The sequence below is a fragment of the Callithrix jacchus genome, chromosome 5, assembly GCF_049354715.1.
Source record: "Callithrix jacchus isolate 240 chromosome 5, calJac240_pri, whole genome shotgun sequence".
Lineage (NCBI taxonomy): Eukaryota > Metazoa > Chordata > Mammalia > Primates > Cebidae > Callithrix > Callithrix jacchus.
In genome coordinates, this window is record NC_133506.1 from 99079539 (window position 1) to 99106582 (window position 27044).

The window sequence follows — 27044 nt, forward strand, 5'->3', positions numbered from 1 at the left end:
TCGCCTGCTCATAGACTGATGAGAGAGGCAATGAGACATGAAAGCCACCTTTCAAAGTTTTATTATGAAATGAGTTCGGCGATGTTAAGGGACTCGATCAAGGTCACCAAGCCGAGTCTTGACCCAGGTAACCTTGGACCTGGACCCTTGGGCGCCTCTAGCAGAGTTGTGTGATCAAAGTAACCAGCAGTCCACAACCTGACTTCGGGGAAACGACGCCTCCTATAGGTCCCAAGGCTCCGGCCGCCCCGGCCCCCACCTCCGGGAGCCTCAGCTCCGCCAGGGGGCGCGCGCGCGGAGGCCGCACTCGAGGCCGCCGCGCGCCTCGCTCTTCTCTATGGTGACTCGGGCGCGGCGGGAGCGGAGGCGCGCTCCCGAGAGTGGGCGGGGCCAAGCCAGGGGCGGGGCCGTGCGAGGGGCGGGAGCGGCCGGGCCAGGCCGGCTGAGAATGGGTGGGGGGGGGCCGACTTCCTGGGGCCGCCCGTGAGGATGTCGCGACCGCCCCCGGGTGCCCCTCAGCCCCAGAGACGCCGCCGCGGCGGAGTCCGCAGCCTCCCTGCCTGAGGCATCCGTAGCCGGTATCCAGCCCCTCCCCTCGCCTCCCCTCCCAGGTGCTGGCCCGGCCGGCGGCCGCAGCAGGTGAGGAGGCGGCGGCGGCAGCGCTGGGGGCCGTGGGGCGCCCGGCCTGGGGAATGACGGGAAGGGGGGCGCTCGGGTGCCGCCAGGCTGTGGTCTGGGGGCTCCTTCTCTGTGTGGGGCGCGGCCTGGGACTCTCCCTGCCCTACAGGGGTGAGGGGAAAGCCCCTTCCTTGCTGGAAGTCTCCGCCTTGAGGGCAGCCCACACCTGTCCTTTGAAAAGTCCTCTCAAAGAAAGCGTTTCACCTGTGGGGTCAGTAACGGGAGACGTGCGTCCTCCACTATCCCCAAGCGCCCTACAGACCGGCAGGTCTAGTTGGCCTGTGGGGAAAAGATAGAAGCCTCTTTGTACGGCAGAGGAAACTGAGGCAGGTCTGCGGCGGCCTGCTCACCCCTTTAAAGGAACCAGCCGGTCCCTACCTCCCTCTTAGACGGAGGCGGCTGGAGGAGGGAGGTTTGGAGTTTGGAGGTTGGATGGAGAAGTTTGGGAATGCGGCTCTACCCCCAGGGTCCACTGTTCCCTCGCTTGGGAGTTGTCCTCTGTTCGCGATGTGTGTGAGATCGCTACTGTGCGATCAAGACCGAGAGGGAAATGGGGCCTCTCTTCAGCCGGCTGCCCAGGAGACATTCGACCAGACATGGGGAAGTCTGGCGAGACCAGGGAGCCAGAGCCTCCGCTGGCATGTCTGCTCATGAATTCAGGCTGGCAGAAGAGACAAACAACAGCGTATTTTCTCCTTTTTGTTGGTCTGTCATTTGTTCTTGGGGGGAAAAAAACTGCTTGTGTAATCAAGAGTGCACCGTTGCACTCCCTAGTCTACCATAAGGAAAGATTATTGTTAGCTTGGAAATAGGGTTTTACCCACAACTGTCACTTTGCTCCCTGGTTAAAGGCCAGAGTGACGTGATGAGCTAACATCCCAGGGTGCCTGTGGCCTTCTAAGAAAGCAGTAAGTTCCTTATGCATCCCTTTGATTATTGGTTTGGAGGCAGAGAGACTTCCTGTTACCACTGTCACTGCAACTGTTAGGGGTGCCTAATCATTCTCCCAGTGACAGTTCAATTTACTCAAATGTGGGCTGGGCTGCCCATTTATTATACCATTCTTCTAGGAATGAGAGTAGGCAGGGGACAGGGCACTGGGCTGAATTTGTGTAGAGTTCTAGGGCTGCAGCCTAGCCGTGACAGTTCTTTCTGTTCAGGGGATTTCAGGTTTGACAGCTTCTCTATCCTTTTCCCTGATTGCATTCTCTTTCACATTCAAGGAAATAGATGATGGCAAGGGTTTCTGAACTTTTATTGTACATTTACTGATTCTGAATTTTAGAGTACAATTCATAAGTTACAGTTTGTTTAGAGGTATTCTTAAGTTTGAAAATTCTTGGGTATTGTGCATAACAATTGCAGATGGATGTGGCAGGGCTAACTAATATCTTGCTGGTGATTGAAGAAAATGTTCATGTAATCTAGGACACACTTATTATAATATCCATCTAATTACAAAGACCGGCCCATTAAAAACTTTTATATTGGTGAGGTAGACAGTTGTGATATCTTGTTTACATTGGGATCAAGGGTTGTAAATACTCTAAATCGACCAGTTTAACCAACTGCCAAAATAACATGCACAAAAAGAGAAAGCTCTTCTCAGAAACCATAAAAATTGGTTTATTTCATGCCTTCTCTCACGACCAAGCCAGTTGACATAACTCTGCTTAGTACCATCTAATAGGAACACCTTTTTTTTTTTTTTCCTTTGGAAACAGTCTCACTGTCACCCAGGCTGGAGACAGGGTTTTGCCGTGTTGCCCAATCTGGTCTCAAACTCCTTCAGCTCAAGCCATCTGCTGGCCTCCACCTCCCAAAGTGCTAGGATTATGGGTGTGAGCCACTGTACCCAGTGGCATAATCATGGCGACCTCCTAGGCTTAGGTGACTCTCCCTTCTCAGCCTCCGGAGTAGCTGGGAATTCAGGCAGGCACGACCACGCCCAGCTAGTTTTTCTATTTTTTGCAGAGGTGAGGTTTTGCCATGTTGTTGGTCATGAACTGGGCTCAAGCGATCCTCCTGCCTTGGCTTCCCAAAGTGGTGGGATTATAATTGTAAGCTACCTCCTGGGCTGGAACACTTCTTAAGGGTAGTGGAAAAGGCATTTTCAGTGACCAGCATTTAAGAAGACAAAACAAACAGCAACAATAACAAAAAGGGGCACAATTTCTTTTCTAATTACATGAGCATTGTGATTTAAATATAGTCACACCCATCTCTATGAGTGTCATGCCTAAGACTTTCTAAAAACATCTCCGTAAACCTAAGAACTCGTTAGGGGGACTAATTCCACCTTGAATTTTTATTCTTGACATAGAACTTTTAATACTGCCATTGTTTTAATGATGGAGACTTTTATACCAAACTTGTACTAGCCATAGTGTTTATGTTTTTGAAGGAAAGATTTAACCTCTATACCTTAGAATCTCATAACTTGTTAATACAGGAACAGCGTTAAGGTGTTAGAGTTTATGAGAACACATAGTTTAAATTGTTACTGGTGAAGTCTCAAGCAAGGAGCTGCTTCATTATTATTGTTGTTTCTTTTTTTCTTCTATTTTTTTTTATTGAGGTCCTCACTCATTTTTTTCTTTTTTCTTTTTGGCTGTTGTTGTATTATTGTTTTGTAATGGTTACTGGTTTGATGATGATTACTGGTTATTTTTGTTTCACTTCTGGTTATTGGTAATGGTTATTTAGTGTTGATGTAAGAAAGATTTTGGCAATTGTATAGACAGTCTTTATTTTATAAGTTGTCATGCTAGTATCTTTTTTTTTCTCTCTAATTTGAGATGGGGGCTCACTCTTGTCACCCATGCTGGAGTGCCGTGGGATGATCCCAGCTCACTGCAACCTTGAGTCCTGGGCTCAAGCAAGCCTCTTACCTTAGCCTCCCAAGTACCTGGGACCACAGGTGTGTGTCACTACGCCCTGCTAATTTTTGTGTTTTTGGTGGAGATAGGGTTTTGCCGTGTTGCCCAGGCTGGTCTCAAACTCCTTCAGCTCAAGCGATCTGCTGGCCTCTGCCTCCCAAAGTGCTGCGATTGTGGGTGTGAGGCACTGTGCCCAGGCAAAAGACAATCTTCATATACAAACAGACTCCCTGTTCTTTCATAGTGAAATATCTGATCGCTTTCTTATTTGGTAACTTTATATTAGGGAGTTTTAAAATAGTAAAACTAATTTGGCTCTTAATAGGATATCCTATTATATCTTACGTAAAAGCCACCTCAGATAGGTAGGAATTGGCCTCCTGTATTTAAAGACCTCTGCTCTTTCTGTTTCCAGGATTTAACAGTTGCCGTGGTCAGGACAGCGGTCATATCTAATCCTGTTATGCCAGTCTTAGTTTAAACCCATTATCCTTTCTCTTCATTAAGACTGTCATGAAGTTCCTCCCTTGCTTTTCTTATGGAGGGTGGAATATTCCACATTTTTTATGTATTTGGGCGTGTTAACATTCTGAAGTGAAGCTAAGCAGTTGGTTAAAAGAGTCCGCACATTTTTAAAGTTTCCTTTTTAAAGCATAAAATTGCATTTCGGTCAGTGCTGTGGCTCATGCTTGTAGTAATCTCAGTACTTTGGGAGGCGGGTGAATCACCTGACATCAGAAGTTAGAGACCAGCCTGACCAACAGGGTGAATCTCGGTCTCTACTGAAAACACAAAATTAGGCCGGGCGTGGTGGCTCACACCTGTAATCCCAGCACTTTGGAAGGCTGGGGCAGGAGGATCACCAGGTCAGGAGTTCGAGATCATTCTGGCCAGCATGGTGAAACTTCCATCTCTACTAAAAAAATACAAAAATTAGCTGGGCATGGTGTCGCACACCTGTAGTCCCAGCTACTCCAGAGGCTGAGGCAGGGGAATCGCTTGAACTCAGGAGGCAGAGGTTGCAGTGAGCCGAGATCGCCCCATTGCACTCCAGCCTGGCGACAGAGCAAGACTCTATCGCAAAAAAAAACACACAAAAAAACACAAAATTAGCCAGGCGTGGTGGTACATGCCTGTAATTCCAGCTACTTGGGATACTGAGGCAGAAGAATGACTTGAACCCGGGGGACAGAGATTGCAGTGAGCTGCGATTGCGCCACTGCCCTGGGCAACAAGAGCGAAACTGTCTCAAAAAAAAAAAAAAAAAAAAAATTGCATTTCTCTGGAGTAAAACTAGCTTTTTGAATCTGATAGTAAAACAAAAGCTGTTTTGTTTTTTTTTTTTTCCCTGCTTTCTACTAACAGAAAGTCTTTATTAACTTTTCCTTACTGTTTTGCTAGTAAAGTGACTGGTGACTGGTAATGAATGATAACCAAGTGGTCATGGGAGATCCTGAAGTCTCCTGAATCATCAGACAGGTCACATTGTGTTGAGTCAGTGCAGCTTTTGCCTTTTGAGCATGTTTTATTGTAAGGAGTTCCCAAAAGCCACCCACTTCTTGAACAATGGGATACCTGGTGATTTACTACTGAGTCACTGACTGAAATATTCTTTAAAAATGTGGATTTCCCAGCCCCACTTCCTGGAGATTTTGATTGAGTGGGTTAGTGATGACCAGGGAGCTACCTTTTATTCTTTTTTCTATTTTATGATTTATTTTTAGTGTGAGGCCATACCCCATGGAAGCTACCTTATTTATTTACTTATTTTTTTATTTTTATTTTTTTGATACGGAGTATCACTCTGCCCCCAGGCTGGAATGCAGTGGTGTGATATTGATCACGGCAACCTCTGTCTCCTAGATTCAAGCAATTCTCCTACTCCAGGATCCCAAGTACCTGGGATTACAGGCACCCACCACCAAGCCCAGGTGATTTTTGCATTTTTTATAAAGATGGGATTTCACCACGTTGGCCAGGTTGATCTCGAACTTTTGACCTCAGGTGATCCACCTGCCTTTACCTCCAGAAGTGCTGGAATTATAGGCTTGAGCCATCCCGCCTGGCCCACTTTTGTTTTTTTTAATTTTTAGATTGAAATTATGCACATTGAAATTCCTTGGCCAGGCGTGGTGGCTCACACCTGTAATCCAAGCACTTTGGAGGCCAAGGTGGGCAGATGACCTGAGGTCGGGAGTTCAAGACCAGCCTGACCAACATGGTGAAACCCCATCTTTTAAAAAAAAAAAAAAAAAGAAATTCCTTATAAATTGGTAGTCCCTCTAATAGAATCATTATGCTATGCAGAATGTTTGTTTTGCTAGAATAGCCCATTTCCTAGTCATGACAGATAACAAAGGGCTTTTATAACTTTTATGTAAATTGCTTTACAGTGAGGCCCCCTCTGCTGTATTATTTATCAGGAGTCATGAGGGAAGGTTTTTGGTTAAAGTAGCTTCCTTTTATCTCATGAGTGACAAATGAATGATAATGTGGAAACAACTGGAGGTCTGAATAGGTAGTTGAATCCAGTTATGATCAGTGTTGGATGGGAGAGATGCCTGGGAATTCTAGTATGTCGAATTTTAGAATAAAGTCAGTTTGCCAGTTTTATTTTTACACAGCTGAAGCCTTTATTGAAAATAATAGGTGCGTAATAAATAGTTAATAAAATTTAGTCACCAGTCCTTTGATGAGTTCGTGGGAGGAAGAATAATTGCTGAAATATAGAACCATCTGACTTAAACAGATTCGGGCACTAGATGTGTTAGCGAATAGACAAACCTGGTTTTGAATTCTGACTCCCCCACTTCCTGGCTGTGCTACCTTAGGCAAATTACTTAACCTCGGTGAGCTTAATTGTTTTCATCTGCAAGATGAAACTACCTGGTAGGACCGTTAGGTGGCTTAAAAGAGGGAAAATATGCATGAGAAGATTAAAAGAGAAAAAATATGTTTTTTTGTACATTGTAGGCAACTCAATAAATGTCTCTTCTCCCACTTCCTCACACAGTTTTTATTCTGTAGATTTAAGCTGCTTTTCTGAATCCAACTTTCTCTATATCTCTTTCCAGGAATATCTGTTCAGTCAGCTCTTTCAGAAAATGTATGAAAGAGTGAGGACTAAAGTTAAGAACCAGAGAATATGGGTAAGAAGAATGAGTCACAGGACAATTAGCAACACTTTAAACAATTTTTTAGAATGAGTGGAGTGTTGGCATGTGCCCAGAGTTACTATCTGCAGGAATAAATGAATAACATTACCCAAATTCTGCCATCTGTATTTGGACGGTAGCCCAGGAGCTCAGACTAGCCTAGGAGGCTTTGAGGGTGGCCCCATTAATTAGCACCTGACATCCATTTCTTTCCTTATCTTCCTTTCTCCCTTTTGGTCTTTGTTTCTCTATCCCTCTCGCCTCCTTTTCCCTCTTTAAAGCTGCCCTTCCTTTAAGACACACAGGCTGGGTCCCTGGAACTCGAGGCTAAAAGAGGTTTCTGGTTGCTAACACCTGTCTCCTAGCTAAATGAATAAAACTCTTTTGTAGGCAGGATGTTAAAAAAGCTGATGAGTACAATACCAGCTTAAAGGGCCAATTAATGATACAGCATATGTAAATCACATTTAAATGTGATTTAAAGCCATTTTAGAAATTAGTTTCTTATACTATATATTTATTTTCTATGTTGAATTATGATGTCAGTTGAATTTTTACATCTAAACCATGAATCTATTGATTGCCTAAACAGACTAATTTCTGTCATATTGATTGGGAATCATTTATATTCTAAAGAAGTTTCTATCCTTAAGTGCCTTTGTATTGTTTGGCAAATGTCTGTAATGTGTAATACAATTAAAGTTTTGTTCACTGCTGGTGCCATAATTAGTTTAATTTCTGCTCCTTATATATTTCTGTTGGCAGCTGGAAAATTAAAATACTAGATGTTGCATGAAACTGCTTTTTTGAGGGGTGATTTTACTGTCAGTTGAATGGATTTAGGCCTCAGGGTACATTTTTTAAGATGTCTTATTCAACTTTCCTGTAATAGTCTTTTTCTCTATAGAATTAATGTATTAAGACACATAATTGGCTGTTTAAGCATTCAGAAGAGACATTGGCTTTTTACCCAGAGATTTTTTTTTCTATATCTCTTTTGAGGAAATGTGTGTCATTTTTGGAAACTCCTAAGTATATTACAGTTACATTAGCACATGAATTTTTGCAAACACTAGAGAATAAAGCGGTTTTCTCAGATAAGCTATATTATTATTTGTTATGTATTCCCAAATCGTTGTTCTATGCTTTTTAGATTCTAGTGTTTCCAACCTGATGTGAAAGTAGAAAGGCTGTATGATGTGATGCCTGGTAAATCCTCCCCATAATTTTTCTGTGTGTTTCACAGAAGTGGCTTTAGTCTTCAGGAACTGAAGTTACTCTTAAGGAGACTTTACATTTAATAACTTGAATACACACTTAATTTCCTACAAGATTCTTGGAGGGACACTCACCAGGCTGCTGATTTCATGGAGTTATGACCTATACAGGTTTTTATCTCTGTTAAAGTTACTAACCTTTTTTTTTTCAGGTTGGAAAGTGACCTTGGTCTGGTAATTTCTTCATTGTCCTCTCCTCTGAAAAGATACAACAAAACCGTCTTGCTCTCTCAGCAGCCTTTTTCAGCTGCTAGCTACCGCTATGTGCTGAATTTGAATTTGAGCACACTTCAGTATATGATTTTGTTGAGCTAATGTTATCTGACTTTTTAAAGCTGCTGCTCTGCAATGCTACAGTTAAACCTACATCTTCTGTTTTCATGTTCACATGCCTTTTCTAGAACTGCATATGAAAATATGTTTTCATTATCTCTGGGTTGTGGAGTAAGCCGGGTTACCTGGGACAGTCATTTGTTTCTACCAGTGGCTACTTCTAAGAGTAGGGGAAATCCACCTGGATTTGAACTGCTTGCAGCCAGTATGATTTGCTGAAACGTTTTAACTTCTTTTAAAAGAAATGCTTCCTAGTCATCTTGAAACTTACAGGAAGTTAGGCCAAGTGAAGGCTCTGCTGGCTTCTGAGTGGTTAACTGCAACTTATTAGTGATCAACATCATTGTTTATTTGCAACTGCTGGATTATGTTAAAAGATTTGGAAGGGAAAAAAAGCTTTTCTTAGGTAAATTGTGTATCCTCCTCTCCTACTTTACCCTCTTCTTGTCTTACTCTTTGCATTTGCTTTGGAAAATCTTTCCAGTCTTGGTACTGATCACATGTATATAGTCTTACTGGCAATTGAATCAGTGTATTTTGTCCTAAAATATACAAGAAACTATGTGCCCTACCCCCTGCATTTTCTGCTAATCCTCCCATGGTTTTTTACTTTCATAATGATTAAGATATCTGCCTGAGAAATAACCAAGCTGCTGCTTCTGTCAACTTCCGTCCCTCTTCTAGATCTTGCGTCAGTAGATGCATAGCCAATTGCAGTTGGGTTGGATTGTACCGTCTTGACTATACTAAGTATTATTTTACACGGTTTGGAAGAGCATATGCTTTATTCTAAAATGCTGGGTAACGGAATGTTCTAATTTGGGGAGAGAGGAAGGAGTGTTTTCTAGGGCCTTAGCAGGAGTAGGTCTGCTGAAATTCAGCTAGTTTGAGGAATCTGGATTTTTCTCAAGGGGTGGAGAGGAACAGTTAGGGTCTAAAATTATGTGCAAGCGGGGGTAGGAAGGAATAATTTAGGAGATGAGGACTTTCCCAGTCCACAGTGGAAAATCCTGAATCTTTCTGATTCTCTTATATTTGTCTGCTTATCATATACTGATGGAAGAGTTTGTGTAATCATTCTATGTCAGAGCTAAAGTATACCTTAGCCATTGTTTACTGAGAGGGTGGGAAGAAGGATTTCAGAATATTCTCAGCTTGTCAAAGGGCATTCCACCTTCCTGTTGTACTCTTGGCCATATGGTTGAATCCAGGACTTCAGATAATTCTTAATCCTCACCACCACTGCCATTGATCTAGTTCAGTGTGTCCCAACTCTGAAATGTTGACACAGTTCGAGACCAGCAGCTTGAGGAATAGTGACTGTGGACCCATCAATTAATGGGGGACATTAAAATGATAGTAGTTCTGCAACTTCACCTCTAGATGATCTTCATCAGATCCTAAATTGCATTTACTTGATAAAATTTTTGCTGCAGCACATCAACATGTCTCTGGCACTACCCAAATCAGTATTAAAAAGGAAAATATGTTGACAATTACTATCTAGTTTGTTTTTTATTTGAGATACAGGCTCTTCTAGGAAAAGAATGCAAGAAGAAAAATAAAAATAAAAAAATAAAAAAATGAAAGAGATACAGGCTCTCTATAACGACATCATTATTTGTGGAAATGTTAGCAAAAAGCAGCCTGAAATCTTTCTCCTTATATTATTTTAGAAACAACACCAACAGGTTGGGTGGTGGCTTACACCTGTAATTCCAGCACTTTGGGAGGCCGAGGTGGGTGGATCACTTGAGGTCAGGAGTTTGAGACCGCCTTAGCCAACAATGTGAAACTTTTGTCTCCACTAAAAACACAAAACTTAGCCAGGCATGGTAGGGCATGCCTGTAATCAATCTCAGGAACACAGACATTATAAAAATAAGCCTCTAGTTTTATTTGGGAGGTATTGATATACCATATTTGAATTCTGATTATCATGTCAGGAAAGCAGTTTTCAATGCCATGGCCTATAGTTAAATGTTTGTGTGTTTTAAGATACAATTGGTCTTTCCAACCAAACATCAGGTTTTTTTTTTTCCTTTTTTTTGAGACAGAGTCTCTGTCACCCAGGCTAGAGTGCAGTGATACCATCTTGGCAACCTCTGCCTCCTGGGTTCAAGTGATCCTCCCACCTCAGCTTCCCAAGTAGCTGGGACCACAGGTGTGTACCACCACACCTGGCTAATTTTTATATTTTTTGTCGAGATGCGGTTTCACCTTGTTGGCCAGGCAGGTGTCAGACTTCTGACCTAAAGTGATCTGTCTGCCTCGGCCTCCCAAAGTGTTGGGATAAGTGTTGGGATTACAGCTCTGAGCCTCTGCGCCTGGCCTGTCACTTTTTAAGATGGGGACAAATTGAAATCTGCTGTTGTTATGTATTACAAATGTTATGAAAGCACATTAAAATGTACTTTCTGGGGCTGGGTGTGGTGGCTTGTGCTTGTAATTTTGGCACCTTGGAAGGCTAAAGCAGGCAGATCACTTGAACCAGGAGTTCAAGATCAGCCTGGTCAACATAGTAAAACTTTGTCTCCAAAACATACAAAAAAATAGCCAGATGTGGTGCTGTGCGCCTGCAGTCTCAGATACTCAGGAGTCTGAGATGGGAGGATTGCTTGAGTCCAGGAGTTCAAGGTTATAGTGAACTATGGTTGCACTACTGTACTCTAGCATGGACAACAGAATGAGACCCTGTCTCCAGAAAAAAATAATAAAAACTGTATAACTTCTTTATTGGAGATTATATACAAATTATGACCTTTTTTTATTCCTAAAGGCTTTAGAGAGGTTACATGTTTATTGCAATAGATCTTAAATTTTAATATGCATCAAAAATCTCCTAGGTGCTTGTAAAAAATAAAGATTACCTAGTTCCTAGCCCAGCCCTACAGAATCAAAGTGTTTGGGATAGAGGTATGGGATTCTGATACAGCTTATCTGCAGACCCTACTTGGAGAAAGTATTTCTGTGAGAAATTAAAAAAAAAAAAAAGATTGAGAAATGCTGTTAGCTGCCTTACTTTGCAGAGGAGGAATTTAAAGCACAGAAAAGTCAAGAGACTCAGACTTACCTAGGATATCCAGCTAGGTTTTTGGCTCTTGCAGATCAGAAGAGGTTAGGTTGGCTGACTACTCTGGATTGGTGCTCTTTCCATTAGATTGTAGTCCAGGGATGTGCAATCTTTGGGCCTCCCTCAGCCACATTGGAAGAATTATCTTTTGCCACACATAAAATACACTAACACTAATGATAGCTGATGAATGTTTATGATTTTATGTTGGGCCCAGAGGCCATGCATTGATCAAGCTTGGATTATATTATGGTGCCTCCTTGGTGGTGTATCTAACTGGCTTTAAATTAGAAGCTGTAAGATAATGAGGGCAAGGATACTTTGATTCCCTCCTAACAATAATGACTAAATTGGCACTTCATAGTGTGAAAAATTTGTGCTTCTTAAACTATCTGTGGCAAAGGACCAGCTTTGTAAGGGTTTCCCTCCACCCCCCAATCTGTTACCAACTAATATTTTTGTAAAGTACAAGAAAAATGAGTCACCAGAAAAATCATGCACTTGGATGTCACAGCAATGTCAAAGTGCTAGAAATGTTTCTAAATGCTTACCGTGATTTTCTGTGTTTATCTTGACATGAATGGGCCTCCAGCAGTCTGGCACACACACTTTGAATAGCATTGTTCCAGGTGGTTCTGAGGACATCTTAGGAACTTGATATCAGCGGTCTTGGTCATTTTCTTCCTCATGCCACCTACAACTGAGAAAACTCCCATTCCTACCTGGGGAGAGAAGTTTCATGATTTGGTGATTTCCTAGGTCAGAACTACAAATAATACTTAGGGATTAGTTAAGGAACATTTACCTTTAATATATTTATTTTTATTTTTTAAAACCAAAACATTTATTGAGTGTCTAATTGTTGAAATTCTTAAGATGAACTGTATGCTGCAACAGCTGCCCTCTTGGATATAGGTGTTGTTCTTTCATAGAATCCATGCCTGAATCTGCTGTATACAATTTTTTTTTTTTTTTTTGAGACAGAGTTTCGCTGTTGTTACCCAGACTGGAGTGCAATGGCACGATCTCGGCTCACCGCAACCTCCGCCTCTTGGGTACAAGCAGTTCTCCCGCCTCAGCCTCCCAAGTAGCTGGGACTACAGGCGCGCACCACCATGCCCAGCTAATTTTTATATTTTTAGTAGAGACGGGGTTTCATCTTGTTGACCTGGATGGTCTCGATCTCTTGACCTCGTGATCCACCTGCCTCAGTCTCCCAAAGTGCTGGGATTATAGGTATGAGCCATCATATTTTTAAGTGCCTCATTTGACAAGTTTTGGTGGTATTTTGTCATTTAGCCTTGGCACTCCAGTTATCCTTCTCTTGCCCTTGGCAGCATAGCATAGCCACATTTGCCACAGGTCGACTTCTGAAGGTGGTAGGCCTTATCATGTCTTATTGTGACACTTTCCAAACAATGATGTTCCCTTCATCATCTTTTAATTATTGCTCCTTGCAAAGCAATGTGCCCAGAGTAGCCAATCTTTAACATATTGAAGAGTAAATTGAGGCTAGGTGCAGTGGCTCATGCCTGTAATCCCAACACTTTGGGAGGCCAAGGTGGGTGGATCACTTGAGGTCAGGAGTTGGAGACCAGCCTGGCCAACATGGGTGAAACCCCATCTCTACTAAAAATACAAAAATTAGCCAGATGTGGTGGCACACACCTATAGTCCCAGCTACTCAAGCAGGAGAACTGCTTGAACCTGGGAGGCAGAGGTTGCAGTGAGCCGAGATCATGCCACTGCATTCCAGCCTGGGAGACAGAGCAAGACTCCGTCTCAAAATAATAACAACAACAACAACAATTTGATAGAACTTGCACTGGGGTCTTGTATCAAGAGGCATATTCCCCTCTTTTGACTAAATACTGGAAAGAAGTTTCTAACTGCTTGGCCTGTAATTTAACACATAGTTAAGATGCTTAAGGATGGGAGACAGAAAATAAAATTTAGGGATGTGCAATTTCTTTGAGACACTTTTGTGTTTGCTTTTTAGAGGACTTTTGTAAATAGTCTTGCAACAAGATCATTTTTCAAGCAACAAGAAAAAACATAAATAGTCTACGAAGATACATTATTAGTTTTTGTGGTTATAATGTCAAAATTGGTGTTGATTTGGAGCAGGTGGGGAAATCTTTCTATGCATGCTTTCGTCCTGGTTTGATTGCTTAGTTGGATGAAATGTCAAACTTGATAGATTATTGGAGCTGTTATTTTGGTAGTTAAACAATAATGAAACTGTTTCAATGTTTTCGGAGAACACTGCTTCCTGTGTCTGGATTTACACTGGAGAAAGTTTCAATTGTTCACAAGCAATACTGGTTAGAAAATGCAGCTTCTGTGGCTCCTAACACAGCTGTCTAAATTACTAGCTATATGGAGGCATTTGGACAAGCACAGCTTAACACTTTTGGAAACAATTTGTTTCTAATTCCAAAAATGTCCATGGTTGTTCCCTGAATAGTTGAGAAAACTAGAAATGGGAGAAAGGTATTGCATGTGTCTAGGTTGTTCCAGTCAAGTGTTTTTTTCTTTAAGCATCTCTAGAACAAATTTATCTTTTTAACTAAGGATGAGAGGTTTATGGGACTGTTGTAGCAGCCCCCTGGGCCTTTCTTTCCTTCTTAATGACTATTCAGCAGGGTAGCATGTTGTCAGCTTGTGTGCCAGCCTACAGAGGGCTTGGGATATTATAACCTTGATTAGGAAAGAGGGATAGGGAAGAGGAGTGAGAGGACAGATGTTGTTTTGAAAGTCCCACTGCCTGCTCTGTGAAGTGTTGAATTTTCACTTTGAACTTCGCTGTTGTTTGGTGATAGATGTTGTAAAACTGTCTTTACAGACAATTTCCTTTCCTATTGAAATCTGTATGTTGGCCACAGGAGCTTGGGGAGCATTGGGCAGGCTCAGCAGGATTTATTTAACTCATTCCACTGTGTCAGATGATACTTTTTTCTGAATGAAATTGTATGCATTCTTCAGTGGGAGTTAGGAGAAGTCTTATCCTTGTCTAAAAGCATGAGAGAATTTTGTGTAAGACTGATCAAAAGACTGGCACTTCTTTTGCTATGTGGTGTTTCTCTTTGTGCCCTATTTTACCTGTATGAAAATTACCAACAGTTATTATGTGCTGTCCAGGTGCCAGGGACTTTGCTGTATTAACACATTTAATCCTCCCAACAATCCTATGAGGTGTGTAGGTGTTATCTGTGTTCCACAGATGCGAAAATGCTGCACAGAGAAATTAAAGGGGGGGTCCCAAAGCCACACAGTGTTGGAACCCAAGTATTCCAGCTGTAAAGTTTGAGCTGTCAACCACTGGGCGCCAGCTGCCTCACACTCCATCAGGATGATTACCTTTTGAATGGGTCTTTACAAATAGGTTCTGTTTCATATATGGGCTTAAAACTATTCTTTTTAACATGGGGCTACTTGTGTGGAATGTGATTTAAAAATGATATTAGCAATACTTCTTACTTGTTTTAGTTTTGTTAGCACTGAAGGATGTTTTATAGTTTATTCTGAACGTTTTTGATACATAAGCCATTCACCCTTAAAAACAAATTTGGCTGGCCGGGTCACGCAGTTTGGGAGGCTGAGGTGGGCCGATCACCTGAGGTCAGGAGTTTGAGACCAGCCTGACCAATATGGTGAAACCCCATCTTTAAAAAAACAAAAATAGAAACACACACACACATACACATACACACACACACATTCGGCTAAATAAATAGCTAAACCATTGGATTAGAGAAGAGTTCACTGGTGGTTAGTTTTTATTTATTTATTTTTTTTTGGCGGGGTTGGGGGGGGTCTTCCTGTTTGTTGTAGGTCTTCCCAATGAGTTAAATTCTACATAAGATAGATAGATGTTACTGTCCCACAGGGCCTCATCTTGTAAGTGGTGTTAGTTGAATAAATAATGATACACCATTTTCAGTAAGAGGCCTGAGTCAGTGTAGAAAGTAAAAGTTGGTTATCTGGGCTTGAGGCAAATATTCTGCTTTCACTACATATGAAGTCCTCTGAGGAAGGGGCCAGAGAATCACAGAAGCAGCATTGTTTTTATTTTTTCCATCATTTCTCCCACAAATCTGTCTTCATTTGTAAGTAAAACTATTTGCAGTATTTGCCTGTCACATATCTTACCTGGAAACCACATCTTTCACAACTTATTTGTCTAATTACTGCAGTTTTTGGATGTTTCTGATAGCAGACACTGCCTGCTGAACTAAAATTGCAATGAGAGTTCATTCATTCTGGACTGGTTACTTCTGCAACCTTCTGGCCCATTACTCATGGCTTTGGGGAGGCTCAATAAAAATATTGTGACAGATAGGGCACAGATAGTGCCTGAAAGTATTTCAGATAGTTGGGCCAACAGCTAGTCTATGCTTAAATAATTGTCTCTCCTGCATAGTAGAGATTGCAAAATAGTAAGAAACATGCTATAATTTATAAACTTTTTGCCTTTCTTAGTTCCCCCATAGTGGCTGGACAGTTGACTAAATAATTGCCCCCCTTTTATTTAAACTTTATCTTTAGGTAATTATAGATTCACAGGAAGTTGCAAAAACACTACACAGTTTCCATGTACCCTTCACCCATTTTTCTCCCAATAGTTATATCTCATTTAGCCATAGTACAATATCAAAACCAGGAAATTGACACAGTTCTCTGTGTGTGTGTGTGTGTATGTGTGTGTGTGTGTAGTTCTGAGCCATTTTATCACATGTATTGATTTCTGTAACTGTTCTACCACCACAAAGATCCCCCTTGTGCTACTCCTTTATTATCATACATATCCCCTTTTCCCTACTGTCCTAATCCTTGTCAGCCAGTAATCTGTTCTGTATCTACAATGTTGTCATTTCAGAAATATTATGGAAATGGAATCATAACAGTATGTGTGACCTTTTAAGACTAGGTGTTTTTTTTTTTTGTTTTTTATTTTTATTTTTTATTGACTAGGTGTTTAAAAAAAAACTTTTGTATGCATAGAACAGTTGGAACTCTTTTTTTTTTTTTTGAGACTGTGTCTGGCTCTGTCTCCTAGGCTGGAGTGCAGTGTCATAGTCTCAGCTCACTACAACCTCTGCCTCCCTATCTGAAGTCATCCACCCACTTCTCCCTGAGGAGCTGAGACTACAGGTGTGTGCCACCATGCCCAGCTAATTTTTTGTAGAGATGGGGTTTTACCATGTTGCCCAGGCTGGTCTTGAACTCCTGAGCTCAATTGATTTGTCTGCCTCAGGCTCCCAAAATGCTGAGATTACAGGTGTGAGCCACTGCACCCAGCCTGGAATGTATTTTTTGTAGAGATAGGTCTCACTGTGTTTCTCAGTCTGGTCTTGAACTCGACTTTTTTCTCTTAGCATCACACCCTCCTTCCAAGTTACTGTGTGTAGCAATAGTTTGTTCCTTTTCTTGCTGAGTAGTATTCCATGGTGTGTATACCACAGGCTGTTTAATTATTCACCTGTTGCAGGGCATTTTTGTTGTTAGCAGTTTGGGGCTATTACAGATAAAACCATAATCAACATTTGTGAACAGGTGTTTTATGGACATAAGTTTTAATTTCTCTGGATTAAGTATCCAGGAATGAAATTGCTGGATCTTAGAGTGTGTTCAATTTTCCAAAGAAATTGCTAAACTCTTTTTTTTTTTTTGAGACAGACTCTCACTCCATCACCCAGGCACGATCTCAGCTCATTGCAGCCTCTGCCTCCTGGGTTCAAGCAGTTCTCCAACTTAGCCTCCCAAGTAGCTAGGACTATAGGCACGCACCACCATTACCAGCCAAATTTTGTATTTTTAGTAGAAACAGGGTTTCACCATGTTGGCCAAGCTGGTCTTGAACTCCTGACCTCAGGTGATCTGCCCACAATGGCTTCCCAAAGTGCTGGGATGACAGGCGTGAGCCACCACACCAGGCCAAAATTGCTAAATTCTTTTCCAGAGTTGCTGTACCATTTTATAGTCCCACCAGCAGTGTATGAGATCCAGTTTCTTTGCATCCTCACCAGCATTTGATATTGTCATTATTTAATTATTTATTTATTTTTGAGATAAAGTCTCACTCTGTAGCCCAGGCTGGAGTACAGTGGCATAATCTTGGCTAATTGCAACCTCCACCTTCCAGGTTCAAGCGATTCTCCTGCCTCAGCCTCCCAAGTAGCTGGGATGACAGGCATGTACCACCATGCCTGGCTAATTTTTTGTATTTTTAGTAGAGACTGGGTTTTGCCCTGTTGGCCAGGCCGGTCTCGATTTCCTGGTCTCAAGCAGTTCACCTGCCTTGGCTTCCCAAAGTGCTGTGATTATGGGCATGGGCCAGCGTGCCCGGCCACCATTTTTAATTTTAGCCACTCTAATACATGTTATATCTGGTTTTTTTTTTTTGAGACGGAGTTTCACCCTTGTTACCCAGGCCGGAGTGCAATGGTGCGATCTCGGCTCACCGCAACCTCCGCCTCCTGGGTTCAAGCAATTCTCCCGCCTCAGCCTCCTGAGTAGCTGGGATTACAGGCACGCGCCACCATGCCCAGCTAATTTTTTGTATTTTTAGTAGAGACGGGGTTTCACCATGTTGACCAGGATGATCTCATTCTCTTGACCTCGTGATTCACCCGTCTCGGCCTTCCAAAGTGCTGGGATTACAGGCTTGAGCCACCGCGCCCGGCTATATCTGGTTTTTAAATTCATCAGATTACTTAGTAAAACTGATTTGACTGACAAAGATTTTTGAGTTGTATTTTTAGCTCTCTGGATGAATCTGCCTCTGTACAGTGTCACAGTGGTCTGTTGACTGGCTTTTTATCCCTCCCCAACATGGTTTCCTTGACAGCAAGGTCCTAGACAAACTCTTTTTACCCAGCAGGAGATAGCACAGCACTCCTAGCACAGTACTGCCCATGGACAAATAATGTAATTTCAAAACTGTGAATTTCTTGTTAATTCTTTATAAATTTGCCTCCATGACTATAACTTTAAATATACTCAAAATTTGGCTTCCAAAGGCCCTAAAAACTTTTTCAAGTTGTTTTGCGTTACATTATATTATGAAATACTTTATTTCTAATACAATTAAACTGCTCACACCTATAATCTCAGCACTTTGGGAGGTTGAGGCAGAGGAGGAGTGCTTGAGCCTAGGTGTTTGAGATCAGTCTGGGAAACATATAGAGACCCCCATCTCTACAAATGATAAACGATTTAGCTAGGCATGGTGGCATGTACCAGTGGTCCCAGCTACTCGAGAGGCTGAGGTGGGAGATTGCTTGAGCCAGGGCGGTCAAGGCTGCAGTGAGCTGTGATCATACCATTGCACTTCAGCCTGGGTGACAGTGAGAACCATCTCAGAAAAAGCAAAACAAAACAAAACAAAACAAAACAAAAAAACAACTAAAATAGCGTAAAGCAGAAGTTAAACCCCCCATCCCTACCAGGAATAACTGCTATTAGATGGTTTTAAACTTCTTAAGTATATGTGTGCGTGCTCACTCTCGTGTGCTCGGGTGTTCTCTCTGTCAGTGTGTATGTATGTATTGTTCACAGTACTTTTTTTCAAATGGGTAAGGTATTATGGGGCATTTTTTCACGTGAATTTTTTTTTTCTTTTGAGATGAAGTTTCACTCTTGTCCAGGCTGGAGTACAATGGCATGATCTTGGCTCACCACAACTTCCACCTCCTGGGTTCAAGCAATTCTTCTGCCTCAGCCTCCTGAGTAGCTGGGATTGTAGGCACCTGCCACCACGCCCAGCTAATTTTGTATTTTTAGTAGAGATGGGGTTTCTCCATGTTGGTCAGGTTGGTCTTGAACTCCCGACCTCAGGTGATCCACCTGCCTCAGCCTCCGAAAGTGCTGGGATTACAGGCATGAGCCACTGTGCCCAGCCCCATGTGAATTTTTTTAAGAGGTCCTCAGGTGGAGCTTTGGTTTCCTTTCTCTAACCCTTGTCTGTTCTGTTATAAAAGGAATGAGAACGGTATCTTTGAAAGACCTAAAGAAAATGTTTTCTTCCTTGTTACATGGGTTTGAGTTGAAATAAAGTTTTAGCTTTATTTGTGAGTAAATCAGTAGAATACTGGATGTTAGAATTCATCTATCTACTTTATTATAAATAATGCAAGGCTGATTTTATGATGTGACCTCTTGCAGAACGTTGGGGGAAGTGAGAACTGTGAGCACAATAATCTTCAGAGAATGCACAGTCCTTTGGGTATTTGTCTACTCATCAGCTGCTTAGTCAGATGGAGTGTTTTCCTAAGTGCTACTGAAATGCACAGTTCAGTCTTTATTTTGAAATCTCTCCTTCTGCCTTCTCTCCCTCTTCCATTACTTTGATTACCTTGATGAGACATTCAAGCTGTGCGGTTGTATCCTTTTATTTCTATAGCCTACAGAAGCCAGGTTGAAGATTAACTGTAGGTGAACAGGTAATCTTATCTACTTGGCTAGAAATCACCCTTCAGGATGAAACACATGTCAACAAAGGCCCCCTATACTTGAGAACATGAACAGAGGTAACTTAATCTTCGGGCATTATTAGTGGAAACCAGGGTAGTGGTTTAGGAAGTTTGACTTATTGGAGGCAGGGCATGTGTGTCAGGGAGACAGAGCATGTGCGTGAGTGTGTATTATGGGAAGAGACAAATTCAGAGGTATACAGTAAAGAAAAATGATGTATTCAAACAATCTTCAGAGCTGAATTACAGAATCTTTGTTCTGAGAGGATGGTTACTGGGGCAAGGTAGTAATAGGACATGAGCCTGCTAGTCACTTCATTATGAAGCTATTAGTTTAGGTGGTGGAGCTTCTTCTGTATTAGCTGCTCAGGAAAGGAAAAAAAACCCTAAGAAATAGCCTTATATAGACAATTATGCCCATCAAATCATTCCAAGATTTCTGTTGCTGGGTTTCTGAAATGAGCTGCCCAAGATAGCAGTTTGGTCACATCGCTGACGTCCTTTCTCCCAGTCTTGTTATCAGGTCCTCGGGCTGGGTCCTGACCCCTCTGGATTCTTTTCCTGCATGCTTGCTACTTTTTCAATTACTGGCATATAGGAACGTAGTATTTCATTGTGCCCTAGGTAGACAGTTGCTAGCCTCTTGATATTGGATACCTTTTCTGAGCTATGAAGTATTATACCATAGAGGATAATAAAGTACTCACAATTGCATTATAGAACAGATTCTGGTAACTGTACCAGTGGGGACAGACTGGGTAAGCGTACCCTCACGCAACAGGGGTTGTTTTGCAGCAAAGTGCTGTGAAGCAGGTTGAGCCTAATGCAGTGCCAGTTCCTGTATCTGAATGTGAAAGTGGCTCGTTAAAGATTAAAGGGACTGCCTGGTCCTTCAGGCCCAAAGATGGAATGATCTCTGCCATGGTGACAGCCTCTATCTCCCAGGAGAGGCCATTTTATACAGCAGGTTTGTGCATCCAAATGTTACAGTAAGCCTGAGCTGGCTGATGCTCTGGTGATAAGTTGACATTTGGGCAGTCTCAAGACATATGAGCTATATAGCATCCCATGGTTTGAATTTCTGGGCAAAATTGGCTCGTTAGGAAGTCAAAAGCCTCTACTTTCAACCTGTTCCTTTGCGGGAGGTTTTCTCCTTTGTTTTATTTGACTATTCTATGGAGTCAAGTGAACTTTAATTTTCAGCCATAAAAATTCCATTAAGCCCCTTGTATTGCATCCCAGGTGTGAAAATGTCTTATATAACAAGACTGTGGGTGACAGGTGAAATCATTAATGGTAGTTAGGATAATTGTCTCTGGAGGCTTGAAGAAAATAATGATTCAATCAACAACATAAATACAGTTTGTTATATTCTTTGTGGTTCTTGTGGGTAAGGGGACTGATGTGTAGGACCTGCTCAGTGTGACTACTGTTCAGCTTGGAGGTCTTTGAGAAATTTTTTTTCATTTTACTCTAAACGGTGCTTAGAGAACATAGCTGTGTCCTTTTTCTCAAAGCATGATCCATGGGCCATCTGTATCAAAATTGCTTGGAAGGCTGGGTGCAGTGGCTCACACCTGTAATTCCAGCACTTTGGGAGGCCATAGCAGGTGGATTGCTTGAGGCCAGGAGTTCAATGACCAGCCTGTCCAACATGGTGAAAACCTGTCTCTACTAAAACACAAAAGTTAGCTGGGTGTGGTGGTTCGTCTGTAATCCCAGCTACTTGAGAGGCTGAGGCAGGAGAATTGCTTGAACCCTGAGGTGGAGGTTGCAGTGAGTCGAGAGATTGTGCCACTGCACTCCAGCCTGGCCAATAAAGTGAGACTCTGTCTCAAAGAAAGAAAAGAAGACTAGGAAAAGAGAAATACTTATTAAAAATTCAGTTTCTGGGACCTCCCTCCATGTCTGCTAATTCAGAGTGTCTGAGGGACTGGGATGGGAAATGTTCATTTTCAGTAAGCACCCCTGTTGATTCTTAAGTACCCCTACAGTTGATTGTTGAGTATCATAAAGTTTACTTCATTTTTCATGCTTATTTTCTGTGATTTTTCCTTGATAGTTGTTTGGTTGCCATCCATATTGTTTTTCTTAAATAGTATGTGCTATAGTTTAAAAAAAAAAAAAAAAAAGGTTGTAAGATCCCTGAACACCAAAGATTAGAATTTGGCAGTGTCATTAATTATCAACAAGGTGAGGCAGGCACTGATTCCTGGAAATTTGTGCTTATCCATTCACCAACTTCTCAGTTAGAAAAAGGATGTAGACACTAGTAAGATTAATTTTGTTTTAAAGAAGACATGTACAGTATCATTTAGGATGCTGGGGGTAGGGAAGTAGATAAAAGGGAGATGTTGAAAGAGTGTGAAGTGAGAGCCAAGTGGTTTATAAGCAATACAAAGTTTAAATTTTTAACTGAATTTTAAACTATCATGTAATATTTGAATATATGCTTGTTGTAAAAAAAAAATTCAAATATTGAATTCTTGGGGGTAATTTAGATAGAGCTAAACATAGCTCTTTGATCTTTGTTCCCATTACAGTTCTCTCTCTGCTGTGTTTGCCTCCTCCCAGATCTTCTGTATATATTTGGTAATTTTCATTTTTTTTTTTGAGATGGAGTCTTGCTCTGTTGCCCAGGCTGGAGTGCAGTGTCACAATCTTGGCTCGCTGCAATCTCTGCCTCCTGGGTTCCATCAATTCTCTTGCCTTAGCTTCCTGAGTAGCTGGGACTACAGGTGCATGCCACCACACCTGGCTATTTATTTATTTAGTAGAGACAGCATTTCACCATATTGGCCAGGCTGGTCTCAAACTCCTGACCTTGTGATCCGCCCTGCCTCAGACTCCCAAAATGCTGGGATTACAGGCGTGAGCTACTGCCCCGCTGTATTTGGTAATTTTCTGTGGATTTGGAAGACTACAGAATCCTGAGAAATAGATGGATATTTTAATTTATCTTTTGAAACCTGCTTATTGTTTATAATGTCAGATCTATTGCAGAAAAGAGAGCAAATGTGGGATATCAATGACATCACATATTTCTGTTCAAGTAAAACAATGGGCACACACACATATATACACTCATTATCTATTGGGACCACCCTATTAAAAAAACATATAAATAGTTTTGGATGGTGAATTACCTGAGTTTTAAAATAATGTATTTTCTGTTTTTGTTGTTTTTTGTTTTGAGTTGGAGTCTTGCTCTATTGCCCAGGCTGGAGTGTAGTGGCACAATCTCAGCTCATTGCAACCTCAGTCTCCAGAGTTCAAGCGATTCTCCTGCCCCAGCCTCCAGAGTAGTTGGGATTAGAGGTGTATGCTACCATGCCTGGCTAATTGTAAATGAATGTATTGAAAGAACTTAATCAGAAAGCCACAGTTATCTGGATTTTCTCTTTCTTATTTAAAGTTCACAAATATAGAATAGGCCAGGAGCTTTTCTAATCATGTATTTTTTTCTGAAGGAGGTTCCATATTTGTATCTTGAGAGTTGTTTCATACCAGAATTTGTAACTTATCAACTACAGAAATTTTTTTTAAAGCGTGGTCGAAGAGATAATGGTTGTCAGCTGCTTTAAAGACGTGTTTATCATTTGGAAAGGACTAATTAACATGAACTATAGGGAACCTTCTTTAAACAAAACCGTTTTCTGAAAGGAAAACACGGAAGGGGAGTAAATAAAACAGGGAACATTTTATAATACCTTACAAAAGCTCAGCGTGGCTGTCCTGCTGGAATAATATAATTAATGAAAATTAAGTGAGTTGGACAAATAACTTTTTAAAACTAGCCCCTTGAAAAGGAATAGAGTAGAATTAAGTAGTATAGTTTTTTTGTTTTGTTTTGTTTTTTGCGACCGAGTTTCACTCTTGTTATCCAGGCTGGAGTGCAATGGCGCGATCTCCGCTCACCGCAACCTCTGCCTCCTGGGTTCAGGCAATTCTCCTGCCTCAGCCTCCTGAGTAGCTGGGATTACAGGCATGCGCCACCATGCCCAGCTAATTTTTTGTATTTTTAGTAGAGACGGGGTTTCACCAAGTTGACCAGGATGGTCTCGTTCTCTTGACCTTGTGATCCACCCGCCTCGGCCTTCCAAAGTGCTGGGATTACAGGCGTGAGCCACCGCGCCCGGCAAGTAGTATAGCTTTTAACTCAAATTCTGTCTGCAGGTGCCTTTTAATTAACCTAACATTTATTAATGACAAGCTGAGTTGGCAGCTACATTCAGAGTTCATGGCATGTGAGACCTACCTTGAAGGATGAACGAAGCTAGGTGCAGAGGCCTCGAATGCCCTGCTAAGAAATAGCTGATGGCGGTGGGGAACTGTCATACATTTTAAGCAGGAAACAGAAGAATCTAATGGTTTCTCTCTTGTCAAATTAAAGCAAACAGAAAGCAAGGACTTGATCTTTTGTTTTCTTTGTATAACACCAATGTCAATTCTAGCCTGTCAGGGCAGTTTCAATAATTAATAGCTGTTGATGAGCTAGTCATTCCAGAATTGATTTTTTAATAAGCAGGCTAATGAGGATTGACATAAATTTAGGGATTTTTCTTTTCATAGCAAGTGTTAAGGTGATTTTCATAATCTTCTATATTCCCTATGCATCCAGTTCATGTGATGGTGGATGATTTGGTTTTAGCATAGAGAATGTGGCAGCTGATTAAAAAAAAAAATTCCAGTGTGTCTAACTTAATGAGAGAACTTGAGTTGTCTAAGGAAATAGAGAGGTCAGAGGAGGCCTAGTGGGAAAAAAGAACAATGAGCCTGGTTAGAACTGACAAAAATTCACCCTAATGATTTGACCGACTAATGATGACTGGGCAAGTTCCCTGAGTCCACTGACCCAGATGTTCTAATTTGTAAATGCAAAGTGACTTTTTATCAGCCTCCAGGGGAAATCTTCAGAGCTGTTAACCTGCTATGTTCAGTAATCTTGCTGTCCCCAGCCATAGCCCGTTCTCAGATGAAATTTTAGAAACTGGCTACTGGAACTTTTTGGGTAAGGACTCTGGAGGTGGCCAGGTTACCAGCAGTGGGGGAATGAGGTTTACCTGCCTCTAGTATTCAGCACATGATTTAAAAACAGTCAGTGGAGTGCTTCTTCTTTCCTAGGTTGCAGTTGATTGTGGTTGGTTCAGGCTGAGTTGTTTGAGAAATACAAGTTTTGCCCAGCGTGAGTCAGCACTGCCCTGGGTAAACTGCCTGCTCTGTTGCAATCTTGCTTACCAAAGACAAGTCCCCAGGCGGCACCATTCACTTTGCGTGAAAGCCGGTGTTCTTGGTTCCTGAGATGATCTCATATGAACATGGCTCCAACGACCTTAGCCACAGGAACTAGAGATAGCTTGCTTTCTGCCGTGGCAATGTTTTGAAACAGGCAAAATCAGGTAACCCTAGACTGTTTTCTTAAGTTTCATTAGCTAGATGAAACTGCATTTGAAATTGGAAAAATCCTGTCTTCAGAAGTGATTCAGGTATTTTTTTTTTTTTTTGAGACACAATTTCCCTCTTGTTGCCCAGGCTGGTGTGCAATGGCATGATCTCAGCTCCCTAAAACCTCCACCTCCCAGGTTCAAGTGATTCTTCTGCCTCAGCCTCCTGAGTAGCTGGAATTACAGTTCCGCCACCACACTGGCTAATTGTGTAATTTTGGTAGAGACAGAGTTTTGCCATGTTGGTCAGGCTGGTCTCGAACTCTCAACGTCAGATGATCCGCCTGCCTCAGCCTTCCAAAGTGCTGGGATTACAGGTGTGAGCCACCATGGCTGGCCCAATTTGGGTATCTTAAAGTCAGTCCTTCAGCTCTTTAGAAGGGTACTTATGGGAAAAGTTTTCTTTCATTTGGGATGTGGCATTAAGTCCAATTAAACCATTGACTATATAAACCTCAGAGAAGTAAAACTTTAGGTTTACAGCTTTTGCTGTAACATCGTTTGCTCTTGTGTTTTCTGTTTGTGTGTGTGTGTGTCTTGTGAGAAACACTTTAGTCAAAGTAAACCACTGTTAAAGGAAAAGAGGTAAAGGACATTTGCTTACCTTCCTACTAACTAAATACTGAGTTGTGGACAACACTGGCTTACCAGTGAGTTTGTTCTCGTATTCCTTTCTGAATTATTAGGAAGAACGTCCCTCATCTCTAATTCTACTAGGCTACTACCCTATCTCCTCTCCAAACTTTTGAGCCATTCACCTAGTCAGACTGTGCTATCTCTAGGTAGTCGTCATCCTCAGAATTATGTTTCTGCTCCTTATAATTCCAACAAATTGCCCATGTTCTCTTTCACCTCAGACTTTTGCACATATAAGCCTTCTTTACACACCTTCCCCAAGCTTAACCTGGCCAACTGTTTTCAGCCTAGAAATCACCTCTTCCACACAGCCTTTCCTTATTTACCAAGGCTGGATTAGTACTCAGGAGAACCTGGTGTTACTCCAGTCATAGTGTGTATTGAGGATCAGGGTCTCCTTTGTTAGAATTGTATCCCTGGTACTTTGCACATAGTAGGTTCTCAGTAAGGGTCGAATAAGTAAGAGCCTGTATTGTACTTTCTCTATTCCTATCCTCTTGTCAACTCTTTGTTACTTTGGCTTCTGTCCCTTTTACCCTCCTCATCCTTTCCTGAATATTGCCAGTAAACTCTTAATTGCCAAACCCGGTGTCCCAGTTTCAACCTCCATCTTAATCTCTGCCTAGCATTTGACACCGTTGAACCCTTTTTCCCCCAGCCACCCTTTTCATTTCTGCTCTGCTGAGTTTCCAGAGTATCCTTCTAGTATTTATTCTCATTATTTTGACTGTCCCATAAATGTTGAGATGCTCTAAGGCTTTACCTTAGGTATCTTTTTATTCTTCCGCAGACTTCTTCCTCCAACTATCTCATTTCTTTCTTTCTTTTTTTTTTTTTTTTTTTTTTTACATACTTTCACTTACCCATAGATGAGGCCCAACAATCTCAAATATGCCTAAAAATTCAGATACCCTTATGTTTTACTGGCCCAGCTGTCGCTCTCCAACTTCACATCCTTATTTCTGACTTGACAAATCTTGACAAACTTTCTCCACCTTGACAAATCAACCAGGGTGTTCAAAAAACATTTTTTTTTCCAGCTAGGTGCAGTGGCTCATGCCTATAATCCCCACACTTTTGGAGACCAAGGCAGGT

General features: G+C 41.8%; 1 protein-coding gene across 9 annotated transcripts in view; it reads left to right on the forward strand.

The window, feature by feature from the left end:
- The first annotated feature begins 465 nt into the window (after positions 1 to 465).
- Positions 466 to 27044, forward strand: part of RFFL (ring finger and FYVE like domain containing E3 ubiquitin protein ligase) — an 83301-nt gene continuing 56722 nt past the window's right edge. For 5 of the 9 annotated variants that reach the window (XM_078373842.1, XM_054256134.2, XM_054256133.2 and 2 more), the window contains exon 1: positions 466 to 639. Coding sequence is in view for 4 of the 9 variants with exons in the window: in XM_035300834.3 (XP_035156725.1) it covers positions 6703 to 6706 (4 nt within the window). In the remaining 5 variants the exon portion in view is untranslated. Of the gene's footprint in view, positions 640 to 6631; positions 6707 to 27044 lie in introns of all 9 variants that reach the window. The other 4 variants (XM_035300834.3, XM_035300833.3, XM_035300839.3 and 1 more) reach the window with 1 other exon arrangement.